This window comes from Gadus morhua, chromosome 19 (genome assembly GCF_902167405.1).
Source record: "Gadus morhua chromosome 19, gadMor3.0, whole genome shotgun sequence".
In the NCBI taxonomy this organism is placed as follows: domain Eukaryota; kingdom Metazoa; phylum Chordata; class Actinopteri; order Gadiformes; family Gadidae; genus Gadus; species Gadus morhua.
In genome coordinates this window covers 16,541,938-16,560,041 of record NC_044066.1, presented here as the reverse complement: position 1 = coordinate 16,560,041, position 18,104 = coordinate 16,541,938, and the positions used below count along the sequence as shown (strand labels likewise).

General features: G+C 42.4%; 2 protein-coding genes across 4 annotated transcripts in view; both read right to left on the bottom strand.

Moving 5' to 3' along the window:
- Window positions 1-2,884: 2,884 nt before the first annotated feature.
- LOC115532316 (NADH-cytochrome b5 reductase 3) lies at window positions 2,885-8,509 on the bottom strand. The gene is made up of 9 exons (XM_030342024.1): window positions 8,322-8,509; window positions 7,896-8,021; window positions 7,043-7,115; window positions 6,514-6,620; window positions 6,182-6,311; window positions 5,557-5,640; window positions 5,156-5,241; window positions 4,465-4,564; window positions 2,885-3,748 (listed from the first exon to the last, which is right to left on the bottom strand). The coding sequence occupies exons 1-9, from the start codon at window positions 8,340-8,342 to the stop codon at window positions 3,576-3,578; spliced, it is 900 nt and encodes a 299-aa protein (XP_030197884.1). The 5' UTR covers window positions 8,343-8,509; the 3' UTR covers window positions 2,885-3,575.
- A 2,992-nt stretch (window positions 8,510-11,501) lies between these two features.
- syt1a (synaptotagmin Ia) overlaps window positions 11,502-18,104 on the bottom strand; it is a 164,629-nt gene continuing 158,026 nt past the window's right edge. For all 3 annotated transcript variants that reach the window (XM_030342003.1, XM_030342004.1, XM_030342005.1), the window contains one exon: window positions 11,502-15,046. In XM_030342003.1, the coding sequence (XP_030197863.1) occupies window positions 14,840-15,046 (207 nt within the window). In that variant the 3' untranslated portion in view covers window positions 11,502-14,839. The remainder of the gene's footprint in view (window positions 15,047-18,104) is intronic.

The following is an 18,104-nucleotide window of genomic DNA, read 5'->3' as shown; positions in this document are numbered from 1 at the left end:
CTTATGTTTTTTTTGATAAAAAACGACAGTGTTACCCCTTATGTTTTTTTTGATAAGAAATGACAGTGTTACCCCTTATGTTTTTTTTGATGACGGCCGATAAAAAACGACAGTGTTACCCCTTATGTTTTTTTTGATAAAAAACTACAGTGTTACCCCTTATGTTTTTTTTGATGACGGCAGATAAAAAACGACAGTGTTACCCCTTATGTTTTTTTTGATAAAAAACGACAGTGTTACCCCTTATGTTTTTTTTGATAAAAAACGACAGTGTTACCACTTATGTTTTTTTTGATGACGGCCGATAAAAAACGACAGTGTTACCCCTTATGTTTTTTTTGATAAAATACGACAGTGTTACCCCTTATGTTTTTTTTGATGACGGCCGATAAAAAACGACAGTGTTACCCCTTATGTTTTTTTTGATAAAAAACGACAGTGTTACCCCTTATGTTTTTTTTGATAAAAAACGACAGTGTTACCCCTTATGTTTTTTTTGATGACGGCCGATAAAAAACGACAGTGTTACCCCTTATGTTTTTTTTGATGACGGCCGATAAAAAACGACAGTGTTACCCCTTATGTTTTTTTTGATGACGGCCGATAAAAAACGACAGTGTTACCCCTTGCGTTTTATTTGATGACTTGGAATAAAAAACATCAGTGTTACCCCTTAAGTTTTTAATTGTACTATAATCTCCCAGCTAGGAGGAGCTGGGGATCAAACAACCAACCTTTCAGTTTCAAGACAACTGCTCTGCCTACTGAGCTAAGCCGCCCAAGCTTTGCTAATAAACAACAGTGTCACATCTTATTATTTATTTGATGACGGCCCATAAAAAACGACAGTGTTACCCCTTATGTTTTTTTTGATAAGAAATGACAGTGTTACCCCTTATGTTTTTTTTGATGACGGCCGATAAAAAACGACAGTGTTACCCCTTATGTTTTTTTTGATAAAAAACTACAGTGTTACCCCTTATGTTTTTTTTGATGACGGCAGATAAAAAACGACAGTGTTACCCCTTATGTTTTTTTTGATAAAAAACGACAGTGTTACCCCTTATGTTTTTTTTGATAAAAAACGACAGTGTTACCACTTATGTTTTTTTTGATGACGGCCGATAAAAAACGACAGTGTTACCCCTTATGTTTTTTTTGATAAAATACGACAGTGTTACCCCTTATGTTTTTTTTGATGACGGCCGATAAAAAACGACAGTGTTACCCCTTATGTTTTTTTTGATAAAAAACGACAGTGTTACCCCTTATGTTTTTTTTGATAAAAAACGACAGTGTTACCCCTTATGTTTTTTTTGATGACGGCCGATAAAAAACGACAGTGTTACCCCTTATGTTTTTTTTGATGACGGCCGATAAAAAACGACAGTGTTACCCCTTATGTTTTTTTTGATGACGGCCGATAAAAAACGACAGTGTTACCCCTTGCGTTTTATTTGATGACTTGGAATAAAAAACATCAGTGTTACCCCTTAAGTTTTTAATTGTACTATAATCTCCCAGCTAGGAGGAGCTGGGGATCAAACAACCAACCTTTCAGTTTCAAGACAACTGCTCTGCCTACTGAGCTAAGCCGCCCAAGCTTTGCTAATAAACAACAGTGTCACATCTTATTATTTATTTGATGACGGCCCATAAAAAACGACAGTGTTACCCCTTATGTTTTTTTTGATAAAAAACAACAGTGTTACCCCTTATGTTTTTTTTGATGACGGCCGATAAAAAACGACAGTGTTACCCCTTATGTTTTTTTTGATAAAAAACGACAGTGTTACCCCTTATGTTTTTTTTGATGACGGCCGATAAAAAACGACAGTGTTACCCCTTACGTTTTTTTTGATGACGGCCGATAAAAAACGACAGTGTTACCCCTTATGTTTTTTTAAAAACGACAGTGTTACCCCTTACGTTTTTTCAAAACGACAGTGTTACCCCTTACGTTTTTTTCAAAACGACAGTGTTGCCCCTTACGTTTTTTTCAAAAATGCCAGAAAAAAACGACAGTGTTACATCTTACGTTTTTTTCAAAACGACAGTGTTACCCATTACGTTTTTTTCAAAACGACAGTTTTACCCCTTACCTTACGTTTTTTCAAAACAACAGTGTTACCCCTGGGGATTGAACATGCAACCTAACGCTTACAAGACAACTGCTCTACCTCCTCAGCTAAGTCGACCCTCAATTTTCATTTCAAAACGACATATAAAACGACAGTCTTACCCCTCATTTTTTTCAAAATGACAGTTTTACCCCTTACGTTTTTTTCAAAACGGCCAGAAAAAAACGACAGTGTTACCCCTTACGTTTTTTTCAAAACGACAGTGTTACCCCTTACGTTTTTTCAAAACGACAGTGTGATCCCTTAAAACGACTGTTTTACCCCTTACGTTTCCTTCAAAGCTATAGATAAAAAACTGTGTTACCCCTTACGTTTTTTCAAAGTTTTTTCTCAAAACAGATTAAAAAACGACAGTTTTCCCCCTTACGTTTCTTTTCGTAACGGCAGTTTTTCAAAAAATTACCCTTACGTTATCCCTTACGCTTTCTTCAAAATGACGGATAGACGATAAAAGAGTGTGTTGCCCCTTAGGTTTTTAAATGACGGATAGATAATGACCGTGTTAACCGTCACCATTCTGCTCACCATTGCTTTAGCCGAATATTAACTGTTTGAATTTATACCATCTGAGATTTAATTGTTACGTAACTCAAGCTCTTACCTTTGGGGTATAATAGCTAGAAAATTACTCATTGGCGACAGGTTACACTTCATTTAGTTTGAACAACAAAGAGTGAGGTATGAGTTAGACTCAATTACATATTTCAGGGGAAAGTGACAACCGATTTAGAATCAATCAATTGTAGTGTGTAAGATATTTGCTTTTATTATTCATGGCATCTTGCATAGCCAAAACACAATCATCAAATTATAAGACGAAGCCAAGAGGCACATCGATACAACAATCAAAAAGAATATCGATAATGGAGGAAGCAAATCACTCAATGTATAAAACGAATAGGTACAACATTTCAGCAAACATTCTTGAGAGCCCCAATAAAATACTATGCGTGATCGTTATATGTAAAATATCTAGTTGTGTTACCGAACCAAAGCTTTCTTAAGGCACTCGGGGAAAGGGTGTAAAAAAAATAATAAACAAATGTAGAAACACCTCCCACTTCCATCAAAACATGCCTTTCGTCCACGCTCCCTTACCAACTACATTTAATATCTCAAGCCACCTCTCAGTCAAACCCTGAGGGCAGGTTCAATTTGCAATTTTCCTGCATAAACGTTCATTGACCATCCTCAGAACCACCCCACATTTTCAGAATCACTTGCCCCCACCAATTTGACAGCGTAATAATCCACACGTATTCAACATATATATATCAAACTATGACGATTCACATCATCACTTAAATACACAGTGCAATATTTAACTCTGCAGCTGCATGAGTGCTTTGAATGCTTTGGGGGTTGCAATAACCAACAGCGAGCTACACACAGAGGGGGGAATAGGCGCCCCCTAGTGGGTCGTCGGCCGGATCTCTAGAAGATAAACCTTTGGCTGCTGGAATGGCCCACTTTGTCCAGGTTTGGGTTGCAGGCGAACTGCACCATGGGTGGGGGTCCGCACATCAGGATCAGGGCGTCCTCACTGGGGCCGGGCAGGTGGTCTCGGACCATGTCCTCACTGATGAAGCCTTCACTGTAGTCCCAGTCTGGAATACAAGAGGTTACAACTGTCACAACTCTGTACTCAATCATACAAGAGGTTACAACCGTTACAACTCTACTCATTACAAGAGGTTAGTGCAGGTGTACCTGTGTATTTATTACAAACAGTTACACCTCTGTACTTAATACAAGCGGTTAAAACAGTTACACCTCTGTACGTAATACAAGCGGTTTAAACAGTTACACCTCTGTACATAATACAAGAGGTTAAAACAGTTACACCTCTGTATTTACACAGAGAAAACTGCAATGTTGACGCAGACAGTTACGAAACACCTCCAGATCAACGAGAACAGGGCCAATGGAGCGCTAACAAGGCTGAGAACTCGGCCCTCAGCGATCGCTAGAGTGGGATGAGTGGGGAGGGGCTTCAGGGGTCAGAGGGGAGGAGGATCAGGGGGGAGGGGCTTTAGGGGTCGGTGGGGAGGGGCTTTAGGGGTCGCTGTTGAGGGGCTTTAGGGGTCGGTGGGGAGGGGCTTCAGGGGTCGGTGGGGAGGGGCTTCAGGGGCGAGGGGCTTTAGGGGTCGGTGGGGAGGGGCTTCAGGGGGGAGGGGCCTAAGGGGTTGTGGGGAGGGGCCTAAGGGGTTGTGGGGAGGGGCTTTAGGGGTCAGGAGGTTTATTGGTCAGTGGGGAGGAGCTTTATGGTTCAAGGGGAGGAGCTTCAGGGGGAGGAGCTTCAGGGGTCAGGGGAGGAGCTTACCAGCGGGGGGCTGGTCCAGGGTGAACCACAGCTTGAAGCGGTCGGGGTGGTTGGCCTGGATCTCCTCCAGCTCCGGCCGAAGCAAGATGTCCTTTTCGGTCTGAGAGCGCACGAGGAGGAAAAGAAGGAAAGGGTTGTTCGATTGTGTAAATCTCCTCGGTCAACAATGGATCAGCTGATCAGAGGTTAAAACGGAGCATTCACCAAACAAATAAACATTGAGTCATTTGGCAGGACACTTTGATCCGTTATGCAGATCAAAGTATAACGGAACATCAAAAAGGGACATCGAAGCATACAATCCGGCACTGAATGTACGCACTTATGGTAATTTGTACTTCCTTGCACCTAAAAACGGTACTTAGCATAGTGTAGCATCTTATCCTAGTTATCTTTGTTGTATTAAGGGATTGGGTTAACCTAACAACTGTTGGTGCTTGGTACTATGAATATCTCTACTGTACTGACAGCGATAAATTGCCTCTCCTTCTTCTGATGAATCTGCTTATTGTAAGTCGCTTTGGATAAAAGCCAAATGCCCTAAATGTAAATGTAAATACAAAGAATCAATAGCACCAGTCACACAGCCGCCAGTGACAACCTCCAACAAGTATGCAGTAGAGCATCAGAACGTGAGGCCTCCATTACATCTGCCTCCTAAGGGTACAGTCTCCCTTTGAGTCCGCCTCACCTGGTTAGCGAACAGCAGGTGGCACACCGTGGCGTCCTGGGAGTCCTTCATGATGGCGCTGATGATCTGCAGCATGGGCGTGATCCCTACCCGTATGGGACATCATCACAACGGGACATCCCATCCGTCAGTCATCACACTTTGTTTATTCTTGAGAGTAGAATACCAGTGTCGGAAAATGACCCAAGTCTATGCGCCGGACCGATAACATCACCTGGCTAGCTCAGTTACTACATTGGCGGAGAACATCACAAACACTTCAATGGGAACAAGTGGTATTAGTAGTTACAATGCCAGAACCTGTATCGGTATATAATCTGTATCGACCGTGCCCAGGTTCAGGATTCGGGAAGGAACAAGGGACTGTACACACACTTAAAGCAATGCTGTGCTCAGCTTACCGGTTCCTCCGGCGATCATGCCCAGCTGTCGGGCCTTCTTGATGACCGCGGGCGCCTTCTTTTCTGGCTGGATGGCGAACGATCCTGAGGGACACAGACGGACGTAGAGAAGGGTGGGCCGATTACTGAGGGGGGATCATAGCAAGCTAGGCTAAAGGAATAAGCCAACGGCGTGAGCTAGGAGAGTGAGCCCGAGTAGGCTCCTAGTCTAACTAGCTCGGGGAGTGAACTACGAGGAAAAGATGAGCGGTTAGACTATTAGTGTAAGATATTGGACTAAGCTCAGCTGTAGGCTATGAGAGTTAGCTAATGTAGTAAGTGAAATGATTTAGAATGTGACATCATATACCAGCAGGCGTGAGTGTGATTAGCCTTTGCAAGCCGTTCTGACATCACAAGTGGGCGTGTCCACCTAGATGTGTTCTGGATGGATCAGTCTTACCAGCCAACCTAGCGGAATGTAGCCGACGTTGCTCGTCCATCCGTCATCCATCCACGTGGACACGCCCACTTGTGATACAAGTGGCCGATTTTCAAAACGGCTTGTAACGGCTAATCACACTCACACCTGGTGGTGTAATATGTCAGCTGTAACTAGTAAGCTAGGATACAGCGGCGAGCTCACCTTTGCCTTTGTAGACCAGCAGGCCGCTGGGTCCGCGGAAGTCGATGGCGTCGTTGAGCTTGAGGCTCTCCAGGTACTGGCTCATCTTCCCGCCCTCGGGAAATTTGGGATTGACATCTTTGAAGTACACCTGGTGAGAGGGCCACAAAACCTAAGTTAATCATTTAGTTTTGCGTGTTCTTTCAAACCGCTCAATGGTGTACAACACCACCATACACACATGGGACGGTTATATTCAACTATCATATGTTCATTATAGCAAAGTTTGCAGACTAAATCGAATGGAGCAGTCATCACTGGTTGCCATGGTGATCATGAGGCTGAGCACACACCTTGATGACCAAGTCGACGCAGCCCTTGTCGTCGTCACTGGAGACCGGTGTGTACGGACGCACCACCAGCTTACCGTCGATTTTAGCCGACAGGTAAATGTGCTGCCCTGGTAAGAGGAGAGAAAAGCAGAGCAGATCGTCAAGAGCTTTGGCGGGCTGCTGGCTCAAAACTAGGGCTGAAATCATAATCTTGATTATTTTTGTTAATATTGAAATCACGATTATTCAAGTTTGAAAAACATTATGCATGATTCAGCAATACTCTCCGATTTTTTTTTTCTTACTGAGCACTTCCCCTTAAAAAAATACGTAAAAATGTTAAAATAGAAAATGTTCAAATGGAAAATGATGTACAAAAATCGATCCATCTGTTCAGTGTTGCAATTGCTATAAACATTTAATGAATAAAAAAATTAATAAAAAATATCAACTAGATTATAGTAGTTTGGACCCAAAAATCGTAATGGAATAATTGCACTGCCCGACTTAAAAGAAGAGGACATCACACGCTTTGACCTTGAGCACCCACCAATGGGGAGCCCGAGGATGTGGCCGGCAGTTGGCAGAGCGAAGCGGAACCTTCTGGTATCATGACTCACGATCTGCAGGAACAAAAACAACCAATGTTGGTTCAACCCTGGAATAACTCATCTGCAAATCAAACATGGGGTTTGATACAGCAGCATACATGAGTGGTTCGCTAGTCATATCAGTAGCTTTTTTATTAACTCTTGTATCAAGTGTATTTATACTTTATCTACACGTGAACCCTAAACCCCCTTTTTATTTTTGCTTTTGCTTTTAACCTGTATCCCTTTGAGATCTTCGGATAAAAAGGGCACTATAAATTAAATGTATTATTATTATTATTAAACCTTTTTGCCGGGATTTATTTGTTTTATTAGCGGTTTATTTGTTTTTATTAGCGCGACGAGACGACCGTCACGCAATATCCCGAGTTTAAGATCTCAATCAAGGGATATTGCACAATATCCTGAGACAGCAAACCAATCAAATTGCACCATTTTAGGAGGTTCACGTGTAGCATACTAATATAATATGTTTATCAATCTTCCCTGCCATGTGAATTATTGAAATCACAAGTGGGAGTGTCCACCTAGATTAATGATGGACAGATAACCGTTGCTACAGTCCAATGGGTAACGTCAGGCTGTTAGAATGATCTTTCAGATGTAATGGCTAATCACACTCACACCTGGTGGTAAAGCCTCAAACATATCATTTCTGCTGGGGCATGCTCATGTATACGTATGTATACGTATGTATACGTGTGGGTGTACCTGTGCGTGTGTGTTTACACATGTGACTGTTTACACGTCTAAAAGTAGCCTACATGTCATCTTGAACACTGACGGGATTACCTGTTTGTCTATGAGTCGCAGGGCGTACTTGATGTTGGGGTCCACTAGGGTGATCGCAGTCCTCCGCTTGGAGGAGAAGATACTGAACAGGAGGCGGATGATGCCGTCCCATCCTCCTCGGATCAGCTGCAGAGGGATCACGATCATGACTCAGGTCAGGGGACTTGTTGAAACCCATTGAACGTCCCTACTCCCATGTGGGGTGTGGTGCATTTAAAAGCAGGACCGACCCAGCCAAATATTGATTCCCCTGGTGGTTTATTTACAGTACAGAGGGGGGGGGGGGGATCAAATGAGTCATTGCAAATACTTTGGGAAGAACCGCCCCTCAATAGAAGCTTGCAAAACTTAAGTTAGCCGACCATGCTAAAGGTTACATGGAGCTGAACAAGGGCGGGATCGCCGCTCGTTTGGGTTTTTACTCACGCCAAGGATGTAGGAGAGCATGATGGTACTGATACAGCAACTTCAGGAGTCGAAGAAACCGGGAGGATAACGGTACAGGAGAAGATCGCCGTGGAGACTATTTGGAGGAGCTGTCAAACTAGCACTGAAGTCGCAGCAAACATGCGCAGTAGCCGAGGAGTCCACTTCCGGATTTACTGCTCTGGGTTCTCTTCAAAGTAAGAGTCGGCCGTTGTGGTGCCAAATGTCAAGACTTTGTAAATAGAAAATTTAGAGAGTTTTCAGGGGTTAAACATCGGACAGCACCTCAATCGATATATAGTAGCCTTCGACTAATAAGGGAATAAATGAAAAACACACAAATGAAAATAACCAAATGAATACCGTGTCACAAATCTGTATACAACTTACATTTTTAATTTAAGTTCTGATATAAATTCCAAACTATTGTTGTACTCCCTTGTAAAAATGTAGAATTTATATTTAAATATTGCAAACTGCAAATAGCTCATGGATATTAACATTAGATACAATTTGTAACGTGCTTCTGAGTCTACACATAATGGTTAAATCATGACATCTAGTGGACCATCTGTGAAATAGCTCTCGATTGACAAAAAAGTAGTTGATTGAGCTCTATGATAATAATAGGCTCTATATTATCATCATAAGCTTAGAGCTTTGAATATACGTTAAAATCACTTATAATTTAATACATACACTGCAATACATGTATATGCACATATTTATATACATATATATACATTTAATTATTTTTTATGTTTATTTATATGTGTAAGATCCAAGGCCACAGGGTGTAATGACGATCTGAGAGTGACAGCTGAATCAGCAGCATCAGGGAGTACATCCGCAAGCCTTCTTGCATTCTGCAGACTCTTATTTCATCAATCAAGTTATGTCTGGGGTTGTTGAATGGGTATGAGAACTGAGGTTGTGGTTGGTGCAGGGCATTAGACCTGGTGTTGATTGTTTCAGTGTATTGCCACCAGTATATTGTTATGCTTACAGAATACAGGGAAAGCATGTGTACGTTTGCTAACCAGCAGCTAAAGGATACTGATCGCTCCCTTTGGCTGCGAGAAATGCTAAATTAAAAGATACAGATTACATATTTTAATGTATTCCAGCTTTTGAAATGAATAAAGGTTGCTATGACAACCAGTGTGTGTGTATGTGTGCGCGCCTGCGTGTGTTTGTGTGTGTGACCTGTGTGTGTGTGTGTGTGTGTGCGCCCGCGTAAGTCTGTGTGTGTGTGTGTGTGTGTTTGTGTGTGTATCTGTGTGTCTGGAGTCACTAGGCGAAGGCAGTTTCCATGCAAACCTAATGTAATGATGTCCTGTGGAACTCAAACTAGATCATAGTGCCTCAGAGGCGCGGTTGAGAGAGCTATTGGTGATCAGCTATGAAGGCTTTAGTTCATGACCGGCTGGGGGCGTCTCTTCGTGGAGACCTAATGAAAGTATTTGAGGAAAATGGGAAGATGTCATGTGATTTGTAATGCTAATTTGAACCTCTGACCAGGTTATAGCCAGTGTCTTCAAGGCACCGCAGTGCTGGCTGTTGTTTATCATCTCTGGAGACCTGTGTGCAACTCATACATTCAAACATAGATATAAAGACCCATACATACACTCACACATGCGCGCACGCCCACCCGCGTACACAAACACACACACACACACACACACACACACACACCAATACAAACATACATATATACACTCTTACATGCACTATCATACATTGATAGTGAACAAGAGAGCGTATGATAGTGAGAGCATTTCAAATGTCAACATGAATGCATCGTGCACCAATGGACAAACGCAGGCACCAACAGTTTCTGTATCAACAGGAAAGAAAACATTTTATTGATCATTTGTGTATATGAAGTTATATAACAACAGTCAGAAAACTCCACAGAGTGAATCACTACACAAAGTGAAACGAAACAGTTAAACACCTGGTCGAGAAAGTAAAGGAAGGTATACACAGCAAAGATAACCGCCAGCATCCCGCGTTCACTGCGGGAGGGAGAGAGAGAGAGAGAGAGAGAGAGAGAGAGAGAGAGAGAGAGAGAGGGGGAGGGGGAGGGGGAGAGGGAGAGAGAGAGAGAGAGAGAGAGAGAGAGAGAGAGAGAGAGAGAGAGAGAGAGAGAGAGAGAGAGAGAGAGAGGAAAAAACACCCCAAACAGTTTCTACAGAGAAAAAGGTTTTTCACACACAAATACTCAAGCAGGCAGTTGACATACACAAAGGCAACTAGGATCGTTCTACAGCATCAGATTCTAATACTTTACACAGCTTTGTCTTGGAAAGGGTCAAGTGTTTGGCTCGGTGGCCTTTTGCCATTTCGAGAGGATCCCGGTTGCACGCGTGGGTCGATAAGGTTTGCCTGTGGGAGGGGGGGGGAGGGACGACGTGGGTACAGGGGTGGGGTTGGGGGGGGGGGAGCAGCGGTTTGTGCGGTTAGATTACGCATTTGTGTACTTTGGTAGGAAACCGTAATGAGAGTAGCATTGCATTTCAGTGCAGGTAATGGCTTTTTTGTTGTGTCGTATAGTTCCACACACCTCACGGTCCGATGGGTTCTGCAATGCTGCCCGTAACTGAATTCCCTGATAACGATTACACACACACACACACACACACACACACACACACACACACACACACACACGCACACATATATATTATATATATATATCGGAGGTACAATTTTCTACGTGGGGAGTTCGACAGAACTTGATATCGAGGGATTTAGGCCGTTCGAGATGTCGACACATCTAATATCCGAAGCTGATACTGAGTATATCCAATTTAAAGCAAACATGTCAAATCAAATATGCATCCATCACTTTGTTGTTTTATGTACTGAAACTGCTGTGGAAATGTTTGTTTAGAGCGAGGGGGGGGGCTTTTCAAAAGAAATGTCATAACAATATTAACCAAAAATATATATATAACAAAAAGTGCAAAGTACACCTAGACTGAACACCATCTAGAATCTACACCAACACACAGGCCATACTGTACATTCAGAGTTTTGTCTCAAATATAAAAGGGTATTCAATAAGAATCAAAAACAAAAGGAAAACATGGTGGAGACCACACGAGCAGTATGGTGAGATATAATAACATATTTCTAGGAGATTGAATAACTACTATGACAGCAAGACTGATGGATATTGTATATTCAGTCATTTATATTTCGTTCAGATATACATACTGGACACGTGATGGAGAGATATATACACAGTATATTTTTTTAAGGAGAAGGAGATTCAAAGACCAAATCGTCTAGTTTTGGTTGTTTTCTTTAAACTCCCTGAAACAACATATGCTGGATCAGTGTGCAAGGAGAAAAACTGTAGCATGGTGGGAAATATGCAAATGAACCAAGAAAAAATAAATGAACACAAAATTGTTCTTTTTAAAATAGCATTTTTAGCAAGTTTATCTTCTTCATACTGCAAAGAATCCTCATGTGCTGTTTTTACCCAAAGGATCAAACATCTCTCACTAAATGTTCGTATCATTAATTTGTATTAATCTTTCACTCATTTTAATTATTGGGCATCGCCAACCATGTTTCAACCACAGGATGAGCATACAAGTATGACACAGTAACAAAATGCAGTGTGAAAACAGCCCATTCTCACTCTCATATTCCCACCTCAAATGATGTGCTCTTTTTTAAATTTGTTCAAATTGATCAATTGAGTGTTTTCTGGGGTGGTGGTGTTGGGTATTGTTGGGTGGTGGGGGGGGGGGGGGGGGGGGAGGCTGGGAGTGGGCGTACACTAGTATTATCAACCTGGCCAACTTGGCGCTCTTCTTTCTGACTGCATGTAGAGGGGGGGGTTGGAGATACAGGAGGCTTTGATGGCGTCAAACGCTACAACATTACTACAAAACGGACAGGCGGACTACCTACTGATAAAGTCTACATTTCTAAGCACACAAGGCAGTCACAGTGATACACAAAGCAGTCCCCCGGTCAGAGACGCCTATGGAATGACATAGTAGCTTTTTTTTTCTTTTTTTTTAATCTTCATAATAGTGCTATCCCACTACACAATAACATTGAAAAACATTTAGAAACTCCGCCAGAAGCTAGCATTGAGTATACGCAAGAAGGTCCTCCAAGGTAAGAGACATCATGGTTTTTCATGGATCAAAACATAGTCAATTTCTTTTTTTAAACTGCAAGTGATTTGACCCGTAGCAAAAAAGGACACGATGGACTAATATAAACGCTTAACGTATACCATTTCCTGTTAAGGGTTGTTTCAGCTTTCCCATCCATGCGCCAACGATAACGAACAAAATGCCAGTTGTTGTTGTTGCTGCTGCTGCCGGCCCGAAAATAAGAAAACGCTTTTGTGTGTTACGGTAACACTGGCCGACCGAGACCATCGTACACTCCCGGGTTAACGCCATTTATACCCTGCAATTCGGCCTGACTCCAAGCCCACCGATAGCCCAGAGTGAAGGGGAAGTCAACAAGCTATTGTCGGTTTTGAAGACACAAGTGCAAAAACGGTAGCCACGGAAAAGATTAAGATTGGCAGTGAAGACATGGCTATCTCTATTGTCACTTTGAGAAGGCAAGGCAAAGCAAAGACTGCTGTTTTGCTGTTCAGGCTAACTGTGGCAGCCAAACATATTGTTCCCGATAAACCAAAAAGCTACAACCTACAAAGCTAGCACGAGCTGGCTAAGGAGAGACACACAAGGTCAAGTCCGGTTTAAAATGGCAGTGTTCATAACCTTACTTTCCGGCTGTCAATATCAGTCAAATATTGACCGCTCTGTTCTCTCGACAGAAAAAAAAACACGATTCAAAAGCGTTCGTCTTAATTGAAGGCAGAGGGGTGTGTGTCAGAAGAGACAGCCCAGCGGTGTCTACAGAAGAACTTCCGAACTCCGATTTGCTCGCCCGTTTTTCTTTGTAAATATTGTAAAAAAATCATGCAGTTTTACTTAAAAAATATTTTGACGTCGAGTTGCTCTAAAAAATAGTTGAAATATCTCATGTATTTTTTTAAGGCTCCTTCACGGAGCCTTGGAACCCGACGCCTGGACGCGAGTGAGACACACTTCCAACATGGCCACCGTTGTTGAAAGTGAAGCAGTCAACTGAATCTTGTTAAACAAGCTTAAGGACACAATGGCTACAGCTTGCTATTTCTTCTTTTCCTTTTACGGGGGGAGGGCGGGGGTTGTTTCTGTAGGGTCAACAGGAAATTAATTACCTAGTTACCTAGGGTTAGGGGGAGATATTAGTTTTTTATATTTTCGAATGAAAATAAAGACAAAGGCAATCCTGTAGAAGTAAAAGATGGCCCTTGTAAATACAAACTGTTTGGCGCAGAAGAAAGAGACCTTGGAACGAAACGGACAAAATTAAATCTCCTAATAAACCTTCCGATAACAACTCCGATAACAACTAATGGCCCGCTCAACATAATAGGTCCTCCAATTGAGAAATTAGTATAAAAAGTTTTTTTCAGAAATCATGTGCTTGTATAATCCCCAGCAGCATAATTCGTTTTTCACTTCACAGAACCATAGTAGTGTATGGCCTTTTATGTCTTTCCTTCATTAATTACGTGTTTTATTGATTAAGTCTTCCATCGAACTTCGAGATGGATGTCGTCCTATTTAACATAATCATCATATATTCCGTTAGCATTGCGCCCGTTGGAAATCCCTTTTTTTTCATGGAATGCAATAAATTAGAACTTTTAAAATCCTGGGTTATATATATATAATATTGGCTTTCCTCTATATCTGCATTTACATCATTTAAAATAGAACATCTTATTAAAAACATCTAGATATACACAGATTAGGAAATGGGTTAACAACATACAAACACATAAACAAAAAATGTAGTTTTTGTCTGCGTACATATGTATATATACAACTGTGGTACAATGAATTAACTCTTTCCGTCATGCGTTTTCTATACACATCATATTGCTTAAAAGGAGAGGGCATTTGGTTTGAGGGGGCGGGGCAGGGGATAAGGGGGCGTGGCCTTGGGCAACAATGATTGAAAGAGAGGATCGCCTGATCGCTAGAACGAAAGTGTCGTGTGGAGGGGAGCACAAGCTAAACCAGACCGAAAAAGACAGAAAGTTAGGGACAGTGGGGAAAAGATCGCAAGGACTTTGTGGGGAGTCATTTGAATAGGAGCCGATAAAAAGAGACATAGAATACACACAGTGGGGGCTGGGCCTCGCTCAGAGTGTGTTATCGTTCTGGTTGTCTGTGTGCATGTGTTTGTGTGTGTGTGTTGGTTTGTGTCTAGGGGGATGTTAAGTAAACCTATATGTATACATATATATTTATATTTATATATATATATATATATATGTATATTCAGTGAAGTATTTACACATACTTGCTAAAATAGGGGGAGGAGTGTGCAGAGTTTTGGGCAAAGATTTTTCTTTTCAGGGGGGGGTGCAGGGGGGGGGTCTGCTCAGAGTAAAGGTTGGGGCCCTCGGCTGCCTATTTCTTGGTGGAGAGCTGGGCGTCGACCTCTTCCTCCACCTTCAGCACGTGCCACTGGGCGATGGGTCTCCGCGGGTTGGCCAGCATGTCGGACCAATGGCGGAGCTCCGTGCCCGAGCTGTTGAGGCCCACGAAGACCTTGCCGATGGCATCGTTTTTGCCGATCTTGTCATAGTCCAGAACGGTGACCACGATTTGCACTTTCTGCCATGGGGGGGAGGGAGGGGAGGAACAAGGGGGGAGGAACAAGAGAGAAGAAGGAGAACAAATGGGTGAAGAAGAGGGTTTTATTCAACTAGAGGAGCGAGTTTCTCGCGTTGTTGAACGAAACGCTTCGTTGCCGAGTGCCTTTGATATCACGTGTTCGTCGGGAATCAAAGAAAGCTCAAAGAGATCAACAGATATTTGGTAGACAAAACAACAGCCCGATAAGTATTAAAAGCCTCACGTCTTTCTGAGCTCCGAACTGTTATTTCAGTGTTGTCTGAATCTCTTTGTTGATGACAAAGACAACACTTCTGATCAACAAAGACGCTTCAATCAAAGCAGAGGAGCATAGCCTCTAAAGTAGGAGAAAGGGATTATAACTACTGGGCTGAAAGTATAGTGTCTTGTTGTGGTTTGGATTCTTTCTCTTTAGAGTATGTTATTCAACAACACAGATGTTTTGGCAAAGCAAAATAGATTTTTTTTAATGGAGATACCCACAGTGATAAGTACGGAAGTATAATGCATTCACTTGAGAGAAAGAATTCTGCTATTGTTTTTCCGAAGTAACAACATAATTGTCTCGGAGATAAGGTTTCATGGCAAAAACAAATCCAACTATGTTTTCTGAAATCACGAAATGCCTCAACATCTCTCACCTGCATGTGGAATTATGCTGAATTGTTTCTGGCATGAAAACTTGTCTCAGAAGAAGAGAGCAGATCAATATCCCTTAAAAACCGTGTCCCAGAATTCAGAGATAATTATCTCATTAATTCAGAAAAACAAGAGCAGAATTTATTTTTTCTCTCGCAAATGCATAATGCTTCCTTAGACTACCACTCCTACATCACACACCACAATCCATAACAGCAAGTTGGACCTGTCTGTGTGTCTCCTTAACCAAAACTGAACATTTGGTTAATGTTGGGAGTGAGAATTTCATTAGCATCCACAGGAAGACAGCACTGCAGGCTATATCATTATATTTCCAGAGCTGAAAACACAGCAGCGCAGTGTGTGTGATTACTCAGAGGTCCAGCATTCTCAGCAATGTGTTTATCTACATGAGGCAACTCCCCCAAGAAGAGCAACCTGGCTCGTCTTCGCTCTCTCCTGGGGAATGCAAATTAGCGTTCCAAAGGTCCATGATTAGGTTTTTAAATCCTTACTGGCGTGTCTAGCAAGCAGATTTACAAGCGCCGGCACTCAGGTTGGTGCGGTCGCTGTGGATCATGCTAAGTCGGATGCGTGTGTCGCCAATGTTTTTGTGCCGGGGTCTTTGCAGACGACACTCAAATTGACGTTCCTATAGGATCGAAAGACTCCTCCCTGATCCAGAAGGATGAATATTGCCTGAAGGCATTTAAAGGTGACATATTATACCATCAGGTGTGAGAGTGATTAACTGTTACAAGCCGTTTTGAAAATCGGCCTCTTCTGACCTCACAAGTAGGCGTGTCCACCTAGATGTGTGCTGAATAGATCAGTCTATCAGCTTACCCAGTGGACTGTAGCAAACTTTGCTCATCTATCCTTCATGCATCGAGGTGGACACGCCCAGTTGTGATGTCAGAAAAAAATAGAAATACAATTGCCATTGTTCAACGAGCCCCTGACATAACCGTTGGGAGTGTTTGAGTGATTTTTTACTTGTCACGAAGTAATGGGCCCTAGACTTCTGCCATTTTAGAAATACATCACGCAAGAGCCCTCGTGGAGAACAGATGTGGGGAGACAAACCCATTTGGCAGTACTCTCAGCACCAAGGGCCCAGAGAGAGAGAGAGAGAGAGAGAGAGAGAGAGAGAGAGAGAGAGAGAGAGAGACGAGCTCACAAACTCCCCCCAGATGACAGGAAGCTAAATGAAAGCCCAGAATAAACGCCAGGGACTCTTGCGCGGCTAATTAGCATAGCTGTAGATGCAAAAGCTAACCCAAATCAATAACAGCTTTTCTATTAGAGTAATGAGATAAAGCAATTACCGACAAGTGTGCGAAATTTCCAAACAGTTTCTGAGACAATTAGAATGTTTAAAAACGATTTATCTAAAAGCCCGGAGGTCGAGCTGAATGAATACAAAACATTAAAGTTTCGGTCGCTTCCGTTTCCCTTAATTATTGCAAATTGCTCCGTAAATAGCAATCAACCGGTACACAATTAAATAAAGGTTATTCCACGTTAGGATTTAAACCTGTAATAACAAGAGGAACCCGTGGGAAGGTGAACTGAGTCAACGAAGGGAGGGGAAGGAAGTTCTTCGCTGATGCTTCGCAAATACAAATCATAATTTAAACACGCGACTAAGTTAATGATGCCACACATTTTTTATTGAAAACACATAGGGAAGTGAATCGACACCCTAATCTACATTAACCCTAACATTTAACCCCAACACCATTATCGTGGTATGTTCTATGACCTGGCACTTAATGTAATGTACGCACTTATTGTATGTTGTGCTAATGCCCTCCCCCTATATGCACACCTTAATGGCATCTTTCTGTATTCATCGTAAATTGCTTTGGACGAAAGCATCTGCGGCATGAGTGAATGAATAATAATGGACTAACAGAGGCGTAATTTATTTCTCGGGGACTTCATTCTTCATTAAATTATGGGATTTCCAGAGGACACTACATAATGCATCCGCTCCTCGTTGGGGAGATTCAAGGGGCGTTGGTGCACTCAGATGAGCCATTCAAGATGCACTCACTGGCAGAGCAAGGACCGGATCAGCCTCGACAATAAGAAATGTTCCTTGTTGAACAACCGCCCCGGGTTATTCGGCTCCGTGCTCCAAAAGTGACGCATGCTGAACCACTGAGATGACGCACGACAGCACAAAGCATCAGGCCTCCGGGGTGGCCATTTTGGATCGGTGTGCATGCACGTACTTTGAATGGTACGGGAGGCTTAAGGGGAAGCGTGAGCATTGGTTAAAGTGTTCTAATCTCTGAAGTGTTCAATTAGTGTGCTGGCCCCGGAGTTTTGATTTAAAGCCACCCACCGGCGTCCCTCTCCTTATCGTGTATCATTGATCACTATATATTAA